At 43.9% G+C, this 10,663-nt stretch overlaps 2 protein-coding genes across 2 annotated transcripts; both read right to left on the bottom strand.

Moving 5' to 3' along the window:
• Window positions 1–2,218: 2,218 nt before the first annotated feature.
• Window positions 2,219–3,436, bottom strand: LOC106818298. The gene is made up of 2 exons (XM_014823020.1): window positions 3,211–3,436; window positions 2,219–2,659 (listed from the first exon to the last, which is right to left on the bottom strand). The coding sequence occupies exons 1-2, from the start codon at window positions 3,362–3,364 to the stop codon at window positions 2,409–2,411; spliced, it is 405 nt and encodes a 134-aa protein (XP_014678506.1). The 5' UTR covers window positions 3,365–3,436; the 3' UTR covers window positions 2,219–2,408.
• Window positions 3,437–9,140: 5,704 nt separating this feature from the next.
• On the bottom strand, window positions 9,141–10,464 carry LOC106818297 (putative fungistatic metabolite). The gene is made up of 3 exons (XM_014823018.1): window positions 10,392–10,464; window positions 9,959–10,258; window positions 9,141–9,394 (listed from the first exon to the last, which is right to left on the bottom strand). Exons 1-3 carry the CDS (start codon window positions 10,462–10,464, stop codon window positions 9,141–9,143), a joined length of 627 nt encoding a protein of 208 aa, XP_014678504.1.
• Window positions 10,465–10,663: the final 199 nt, after the last annotated feature.

The following is a 10,663-nucleotide window of genomic DNA, read 5'->3' as shown; positions in this document are numbered from 1 at the left end:
GTCCGTAAGTTCCGTGCAGTCCTTAAGTTCCGCACAGTCCGTAAGTTCCGTACAGTCCGTAAGTTAATACAGAAATCGAAAGAAATTCCCATTTGCACGCGTGTTATTTATATCATTTGTTTAAGATCAGTAGTTATTAACGCAAATATAGAAAGGAAATCGCATCTATGTGTGTGTGTGTGTTATCAATAGCAAGTTATTACAGAGTAGTAACTCTTGTTAGGTTACATTATTGTATCTAATATACGGCTAATTAAAGGATTTGCGAACGTTTTCGGGTTATCAAAAAGGTCTGACTTGCACTGCAATTGAGACGGCTGCGCTGTAGTTATGACAACGGCGGATGTTCACTGATACTTTAACTTGTTATCTTGTTTTCAGTACTACGAGTCTCCTTCAAGAATGCTTAGCAGCATGGACATAATACCCGATGCGATCGTAGCGCCACCGTTCAACTCGCACACGCAAGTCTAATGCGGGCCCATGACTACGCGCTTCCGCTCAATATGCGAATCTATTTTACTCAACCTACTATTTATTAAGTATCACCCATTGCAAGAGAAATGCGCGTTGTATAGGCCAAGTATACACGCGGCAACTTTAATGAGTTTTTTCTGTAAAAACACTATATCGCGTAGTAGGTATATAGATACTTCGAGATGTATAAGACGAAGTTAAAAATACCGATTACTCAAGGGAATTTTTTAATGATAAAACTGGTTAATCTTACAAGTATAGTAATCTTGTCGATTGAGGGTGAGTAGAACCAAAGGTTAGGTTATACAGTTGTTAACACCCGATGGTTATCCAAATTCTAGTTTAGATATTATATATATATCCAATTATCTTCCTCTTTTTTACGTCTGGACAGTACGGTCCCACATTGCTATTTATTCTATAACTCTATAAAATACATTAAAAATCTTAATAAATAATTTAAATTATTCAGTATTGTTAATTTAATGGAAATGCGAGAAGACGCGAGTGGTCTATTATGCTATAAAATATTGTCGTTAGCGACAAAATGTTGCAACTTATGACATGATCACAGTGTCTGTCAGCCGACAAGTTGTTTATGAATAATTTCCAGAATTATTTAAAACGTCGGGAAACGGCAGGTAAGTGTGTAAATGTAACCCATGTTACGTTTAGAAAATATAAAAGGTTTTTCACTATTACCTGTAGTAACGCCGCCTGCTTCACTGAATCACCATCTCCACTCTCCGGCCACATTACCATACAGCTCGCCGTTCGCCTGACACAGTTGTGAGAGACATCTAAACAGCTAAACACACAATCGCATCGCGTCGTCAACGTCGTGCAGCCCGTGCTCGTTCTCAAGAGCGACGTATTCCACTTATACATGCACACATTCGCGCGCTCACGCACGCACACACGCACGCACGCACGCACGAACGCACGTACGCACGCACGCACGAACGCCCGCATGGGCCGACGCACGCACGCACGAACTCACGCACGCACGCACGCACGCACAGACGCATGGGCCGACGCACGCACGCACTTACACGCGCACTTACACTCAGAAATGCACCGGCTTAGGGAAGGGATGCGTCTTTGAAACGGTTAACGTAACGCAATTATTCCGTAACGTGAACTAATTCTTTCCCATATACTTCGTTTATACGCTAAGCAATTCCGGCTCAAAGATTAAAATGCTTGTCTATTAATAAAAATATGCCGTCATAGAAAACCACGTCGATTATTTCGGAATATACTATAATAATAATATTATTAAGATTAATAATAATAATAAATACACAAGAACGTCACTAGAAACTATGTAGTCTTGCGTAGAGAACGTCGCGTCACCGACGCTTGATGGTAAAACGCTCACAGTATAACTCACACTCACACTCACAGCTAGTATAATATTAATCCACAATTTATATTAATTTATAATATAATCAAATAAATAATTATTTCCGCGCTTTCCTAATTCCTCATCTTGGTCTAGGTCGAGGGATTTCGCGTTAAAATGTGGAGACACTTACGGCGCGGTCGAATTAAGGGGGTGCTAATGTATCCCGAATTCAAATTCCTATCCGAAATTTAGCAAATTCTTAGAGGGGGGGGCAAAATTTCACGACTCAACTGTGTAATGATGAGCGACGGGCGCAGCTCTTGATCGGCGTCCATAGTATGGTAGTATGGTATAGTATGGTAGTATGGTATAGTATGGTAGGGGTGGGTCTGAGACAAGGCTTTCACGGATAAAATCACGTTAGGAATATTTAGGATTATTTACTGAGCTTATCTTTAACTTTTGCCCCGAAATCTAGGGTGGGGGCAGCTGCCCCCTTGCCCCCAGAGGCTATACGGCCCTGAATTCCAAATAAAAGTTACCGCCGGTAACTACTCGAATGTTGCATCTTAACGATTGCCATTTAAAGATGGTAATACTTCCCTCCCGCAGGAATCGTGTAATTCGCTGGAGAACCGGTAGCGGAAATGAGTTCGCAGTTTTCCACGTTGCCTTCGATCCAAACGAACCCCCAGCAAGGTGCTGACGTCAGACATCTTGCCGCACACATCGCGTGTGATCGGACAGCCATCCGAGTTGCTGTGGCAACGCGTCCTAGCTGCTGGCCTTCCGACATAAACACGTTGGAGAACGGGGCATTTCTGGAGGGTCCATCTGTTAACATTAACCACGCACGAAAGCTGCTCTAGTTGATATTTCGATACGACGTACTGTGTTTTTAAGTGAATGGGTCATATGAACGATTTAACGTATTCGCAATGCGAGACTCACGCTCGTGTGAATGAGTTTACTGCACCGCGTATACACATGCGATTTTACAACGTTGAAAATACCATATGCATTCAACATGACATCAATGGAAACTCCCCTTGAACGAGCTAACCATGTCACTCACATTTCACAATGCGCAAGTAATTTGCTTACGATGCTACGAGGAGTAAACGTTAATAATTTCTGACTGTAAGAAGAAGATTCAACATAGAAGAATAAAGAGAAAATAGAAGAAAATATAAATTATCACAATACATATATAAATAAATAACGACAATTAATTATATAAGAGTTATTATTTATCATTAACATTAATTTATAGAATTGTTAAAAATAATTAAATGCAATTGATTGCCGATTTCACGCCAAAAACTAGACAGTCATAACGTTTCTTAATCGAACGCGAGTGAGAAGGTGTACACACTTGAGTTTACCTGGATAGATCTTGTAGGCGGCAACTTTGAAGTATCCTCCACACGTGGGGCTGCCATCTCCCTCGCACACCTTGCCGCAGTCGGCGGCCGGTGCGAGGCCGTACATGCCGTACTCCGGGCCGCATTTACAATACTTTCCGAAGTCTAAGCCCATGAACACGTAGCCGAGATGCGTGCAGCGTGTCGCACATTTGTTCGGCGTCAAGTCACGGATTATTGTCTCACTCGTGAAAGCGCCGGTGACTGCGAAGCGTGCGATGAGGCAGTCGATGTATACCAGTACGAAAGCGCCGCCTGTGCAATACATATACATAATATATTGTACAACGCTGAGGTCAGTAACCACAGTTGCATCAGTCACACACAAGCTAATTTTACACCATACCGACGGGCTAGAAACACCAATCTATCTTGGACCACTGGACACATACACTGCTACAATAGGCCACCCGGTGTGCGGCTTAGTTACGATGCATGTTTAGTTACGGAGCGATCCACCCCACATCTTACCCGCTAAGGCTATCGATATCACCTCTAATCTTAACTTCCGAAGAGCGCAACACATCTCCAACCCTGACTCGCCAGTGTCAATTCATACCGGTATCCTATTTCAACCGTCGCGTAGGCCCTAATAAGTGGACGCATATGCCTTCCTTGTAGCCGGCAGTGATTGCTAGGAGGCATATTTGTAAGGAATTCGCTGACTCATCATCTTGCAAGATCGGGGTATAAAAAGCCGCAGCGAGAGACACGGGGTTCTTAGGTTCTTATGTTACAGTCCTCGGTTGCTAGATTCTATGTGTAGTGTAGTAGTGTGTGTTTTGTGAGTATGAAATACAGTGAAAACGGCAGTTATACACGATTACCAAGTCTACCTTCTACCTATTTTGTTTCTAAGTTAGTCACCCATTTCACGGCGCATGTAGCAGTCACCTATAAGCGCACAGTTGTCTGGCAGCAGAATTACCCGCAGACTACAATATATATATATACGAAGACACGGGGGAAATAAATGATACAACCTAAAAGCGGACGTTCAGGCAAACTAACGTGCAGAAACCTGTAATATATATATATATAATTCGTACACGTACCTGTGCGCATATTCCAGACAATTACTGCTAACGCAACCGCTAGACATAATAAGCACCGCATGTCGACGGAGCGCCTGTGAAGATCCTTCGTCCGTGCCTAGGAGGTCCGTGAGGCGGAGGGGCGGAGGCGCGGAGGTCTATGATGCAGACGATGTTGTCAGACGACAATGTCGGGAGTGGATTCGATCCCCCTCGCTCATTAGTTTCACGTGTTAGTCAGTCGTTGATCGTCGATTTTTGATGACGCGACAGCGCATGCGCACAGCGACAGGGGCATGGTGACGGGTTAAAACGGGCGTAACACTACCAGTAGCTGCTGTTATTGGTTTTAAAATAGGGAAGTAGTATCTGATCGTACTATTAACACTAGGGATTGAGCGTGCTTTAATTTACACAGAGAAGGGATTAAGGGAAAGTCTTAAACAGAAAGAACAGATCAGCACAGAGTTACTATGGTACGAGTAATAAACAACTAAACTATATCAAGAGTAGATAATAAACATTTTTATTATCTACTCTTGACTATATGCATATATATATATTATGGTATACTATCGATATACATATATATATATACTATATATATATATATATATATATATATATATATATATATATATATATATATATACCTAATCGTTGATTTACTCACTCTATCTGGCTAATAGGAAATTTAAACTTTTAATTACCCTGCTAAAACACGACCCCCCGAATTTTACGTAATCGGATCCTTTGAATTGCAATTATCTCATCATAACGGGATTCTATCACGTACCGTATAGTGTGTGGTGTGTGGATGCACGCTCATTTAACTAGTCTACGTATAATGTCTTCCTCCACGTAACTATTTCACGTCTCATGATTACTAACGAATATCATTATCGTGATGGATTCGCTGTAATGACGCTCGAATCTAACACCAGAGGGCCGTACGAATATGAGAAATACGTCATATCAAGAGCGTATTAAGTATTAAGTATACTTAATACGCTCTTGGTCATATATTATGTACAGGGGCGTAGATAGCGGGGGGATGGGGGGGATGCATCCCCCCCACTTATTGACGTTGGGGGATGGCGTGTACAATCACCCCCCCCTACTTTCAGGAAGAAAATGGGGGATTCAAAATTTTCTGGGGGAGGACCCGCATACCCCCGCCTGTTTCTTACCACCCTCCTCGAAAACCTGCATTGGTCACTGTCGAACGTAACAAATTGAGCTTCAACACTTCAACACTTCAAAAATCGTTCCGCGGCGCCTGTAGAGTACTGCTAACAAATATTATGATAATGAATATTTGTATGCATATCAAAAGTCAAATTTCAGTTCATCTGACAGGGGCGTAAATAGCGGGGGGGATGGGGGTGGCTTTCATTCCCTCTACTTTCAGGAAGAAAATGGGGAAGAATTTAATATTTTACAGACAATAAATACTGGTTATTTATCTACAAATCCGTCATCGCTATTCATACTCTCCTAATGTATTATTACAAAAATGGAACGTGACATACATCTACTGTAAAATGGCTGTAACTCGTTCCAAGAATGACATTATTTTACTGAAACTCAGACGGTAAATTTTGGACGCATTCCCCATATACGATTTTTTTTTCAAAATCACCAAAGTCTAATCCTTTGTGGCGAAGTCGATCCTGTCCGTGTGTTGCCCGTCATCTCCTTGTAGTATCGTCAACGTTATAGTTACACGTTCATTGTGGTCATGCGGGAATTGATGTTATAGAGGGCGCGAGCAAGCGAACGTGTGCGCGCATGATTGTGATGTGAGGCGAGCGTGCTCGCTCTCTTGACGGCCAACAGTGGAAGAGGCCGGACGTGTTATCCGCCCGGTCTCTCTTGACGGCCAACAGTGGAAGAGGCCGGACGTGTTATCCGCCCGGTCTCTCTTGACGGCCAACAGTGGAAGNTTTTATGTCACGCACATCACATGACAAGCCACACATCACCCCACAGGTTTCCTTCATACAACCGGTGGGAATCACGTGATCGCTGTCATAGCCACCAAGGATGCTGTACATCGACCTGGAATGCTGAGACACGCGACAGGACGATAGGATGCGGGGATATGAGGCTATGGCAGCCGAAGTTTGTTACATATATATATATACCAAGAGTAGATAATAACACTGTGTTATTATTTACTCTTGATATATACATAATCGTTGATTTACTTACTCTATCTGGCTATTAGAAAATTTAAACTTTTAATTACCCTGCTAAAACACGACCCCCCAAAATTTACGTAATCGGATCCTTTGAACAGCAGTTATCTCATCATAACGGGATTCTATTACGTACCGTATAGTGTGTCGTGTGTGGATGCACGCTCATTTAACTAGTCTACGTATAATGGCTTCCTTCACGTAACAATTTTACGTATCATGATTACAAACGAATGTTATTATCATGGTGGATTCGCTGTAATGACGCTCGAATCTAACACCAGAGGGCCGTACGGATATGAGAAATACGTCATATCAAGAGCGTATTAAGTATTAAGTATACTTATTACGCTCTTGGTCGTATATTATGTGAATCTTCATCGTTGCTGTTTTAGAATAATATATTAGTGATCATCGCAGAGCTCCGATCTAGTAACATCTTCTATATCTTCGTAAAGAATACATTAGTATAGGAGCTGCATTGGCCGTGTGTGTGGGCGCGAAAGAAACAAATCGCTGGGTGAGACCGCACCAACCTGTCGATAGGTGCGCCATACCTGGCGTCATCTCGTTCACATTACGTATGCGACGCGACTCACTCATCTGTTCTCTCACTCACTCGCTCGCTCTAGACTATCGCACACTCACGCACGCACGCATGCATACATGCTTACGTACCCGTATCCGATCTCTTGCGTGTGCGTGCGTGCGTGCGCGTGCCGTACCTCGTCCGTATTAAGTATGCGACGCATATGCATTCGCAGCAACGTGAATTATTAAACAACACGTCGTTGAAAATCTACGCCGCGTTTTGTAAGAGGACACGCGCCGATTCAGCGAACGCGTCCGGTAGCGACGATGGGGGGGGGGACGTGCGGGGAGGTAGAACGCACGCACGTTTTGAATAGGGTAGTATTACGGACGCGAGGCAACGCGCAAAATGTGTACGCCGTAGTCCTGACGCCGGTCACGGGATATCGAACCGGGTTAGTTGAGATACGAACATTACCAGAAATCAAATCACGAATTTAATTTTTATTAAAATATTAACGTACTTGTTTTGTTATGGAGAATTCAAAGAGCATATATGCTGCACAACTGGCTAAGCAAGCCCGTGCTTGCTGATGCATTAATCGCTATTTCGTGGTGTTAAAGGGCCGGACACACTAGGCGATTAAATCGGGCGACAAAATCGCCCGATAAATTAAGCACCTTTTGTGACTTGTAATAAATGCACGAGTCTATTTTTAGTGCTATTTTTACACCGACAGTTTATACAGATATACTAATTTCATCTGCTACTTGAATCTGTGTTTCAGGATGACTGGTTCGTAATGTTTCCTGCAGAGGGCGTCTGCGATGTCGCTCATCTCATCGTCAAAGAAATTCTTCCAGTCGCCAACTTTTCCTGTCGAAAGAATTTGTGAAAAAAACACACGCACACACGCACGCACGCACTGCGTGCCAATGTTCGGCAATGTGCGCCAGGCTTTTTAAAGCGGAGAGTGACGGTGAGGGTCAGGATCAGGGTTAGGGTTAGGGTTAGAATTAGGGTTAGGATTACGGCCCTATACCTTTGCGCATGATGGGTGCAGTGTTAGGGTCGCGCAGTCCATTCTTCGTGAGGAAATTCCAGTTGGTGAGCGGGTTCGTGCGCATGCGCTCGAAGTTCGTCTCAGCGACAATGGCCGACACTTGATCGTCACTCAACTGTTTACCTAGAAACTCAGCGATGCGACGGACGCCCCCTAACAGGTCATGCACAAAAAGAAATTACCGATTGGGGCATATGCAGTACGGGAAGAGAAGAGCGAAAGAGAAGAAAAGAAAAGAGAGAAAAGAAGAGAAGAGAGAAGAGAGAAGAGAAGAGAGAAGTACGAGGAGAAAAGGGAAGAGAAGAGAAGATGGGGAGGATGAAGAGGAGGAAGAGGAGGAAGAGGAGGAAGAAGAAGAGGAGGAGGAGAAGGAGGAGAAGGAGAAGGAGGCAGATGGAGAGGTAGAAGAAAGGAAGAAGAGGAGGAAGAGACGGCCGTGGTGGAGGAGGAGGAAGAAGAGACAGACAGATACACAGACAGACAGAGTGGCAGACAGAGAGATAGACAGCTAGATCGATATCAGGTGCTAAAGTATAATAATTCTGTAAAACTAAACCGGATCGATTATCGGATCGGATCAATTATCGGATCGGAATATCGGATCGGGGGGGGGGGGTCGTGGTTCCCGATTATGATTTCACTGAATGCTAACGATGAATTAAATGAGAGTTGCGGAAGCGATGAATGAATGCGTTTGGTAGCAACAAGGCAGTCGACAGTAGTAACGAAACATGCAAATGACGCTCGCGTTCGATCGGCCCCTGCCTGAATTTATTGATTTCAACGACAAGCATCGCAACGACAAACACATGCATCGCCGACAAGTATGGTAGTATGGTATAGTATGGTAGGGGTGGGTCTGAGACAAGGCATTCACGGATAAGTGACCAAAAAATCACGTTAGGGATATTTACGATTATTAGCTGAGCTTATCTTTGAATTTTGCCACGAAATCTAGGGTGGGGGCAGCTGCCCCCTTGCCCCCAGAGGCTACGGCCCTAAATTCCAATTATAAGTTACCGCCGGTAATTACTCGAATGTTGCATCTTAACGATTGCCATTTAAAGATGGTAATACTTCCCTCCCGCAGGAATCGTGTAATCCGCTGGAGAACCGGTAGCGGAAATGATTTCGCAGTTTTCCACGTTGCCTTCGATCCAAACGAACCCCCAGCAAGGTGCTGACGTCAGACATCTTGCCGCACACATCGCGGGAGATCGGGCAGCCATTCGGGTTGCCGTGGCAACGCGTCCTAGCTGCTGGCCTTCCGATATAGACACGTTGTTGTAGAACAGAGCATTTCTGGAGGGTCCATCTGTTAAATTAACCACGCACGAAAGCTGCTCTAGTTGATATTTCGATACGACGTACTGTGTTTTTAAGTGAATGGATCATATGAACGATTTAACGTATTCGCAATGCAAGACTCACGCTCGTGTGAATGAGTTTACTGCACCGCGTATACACATACGATTTTACAACGTTGAAAATACCATAATTATGCACTCAACAGGACATCAATGGAAACTCCTTTTGAACGAGCTAACCATGTCACTCACATTTCACAATGCGCAAGTGATTCGCTTACGATGCTACGAGGAGTAAACGTTAATAATTTCTGACTGTAAGAAGAAAATTCAACATAGAAGAATAACGAGAAAATAGAAGAAAATAAAATTATTACAATACATTAATAAATAAATAACGACAATTAATTATATAAGAGTTATTATTTATCATTAACATTAATTTATAGAATTGTTAAAAATAATTAAATGCAATTGATCTAGACTAGACAGTCATGACGTTGTCAAAAACTAGACAGTCATAACGTTTCTTAATCGTACGCGAGTGAGAAGGTGTACACACTTGAGTTTACCTGGATAGATCCTGTAGGCGGCAATTCTGAGGTATCCTCCACACATGGGGCTGTCATCTCCCTCGCACACCATGCCGCAGTCGGCAGCCGGTGCGAGGCCGTACATGCCGTACTCCTGGCCGCATTTACAATACGTTCCGTAGTCTAAGCCCATGAACACGTAGCCGAGAAGCGTGCAGTGTGTCGCACATTTGGTCGGCGTCATGTTCAGGATGTGTGTATCACTCGTGAAAGCGCCGGTGACCCTGAAGTCGTCGTGTCTGATGAGGCAGTCGATGTATACCAGTACGAAAGCGCCGCCTGTGCAATACATATACATAATCAGGAGCGTATAATGACAAATTATAATGACAAACAGGAGCGTATAATGAGCGTATTTGTCATTATACGCTCCTGATTATGTATATGTATTGCACAGGCGGCGCTTTCGTACTGGTATACATCGACTGCCTCATCGGACACGACGACCCCGAAGTCACCGGCGCTTTCACGAGTGAGACATACATCCTTGACATGACGCCGACCAAATGTGCGACACACTGCACGGATCTCGGCTACGTGTTCATGGGCTTAGACTACGGAACGTATTGTAAATGCGGCCCGGAGTACGGTATGCTACGGCCTCGCACCGGCCGCCGACTGCGGCATGGTGTGCGAGGGAGATGACAGCCCCATGTGTGGAGGATACCTCAGAGTTGCCGCCTA

This window comes from Priapulus caudatus, unplaced genomic scaffold, assembly GCF_000485595.1.
Source record: "Priapulus caudatus unplaced genomic scaffold, Priapulus_caudatus-5.0.1 Scaffold2149, whole genome shotgun sequence".
Classification (NCBI taxonomy): Eukaryota; Metazoa; Priapulida; class Priapulimorpha; order Priapulimorphida; family Priapulidae; genus Priapulus; species Priapulus caudatus.
The sequence above is the reverse complement of the archived record's forward strand: the minus strand, read 5'-3'. Positions and strand labels throughout refer to the sequence as shown.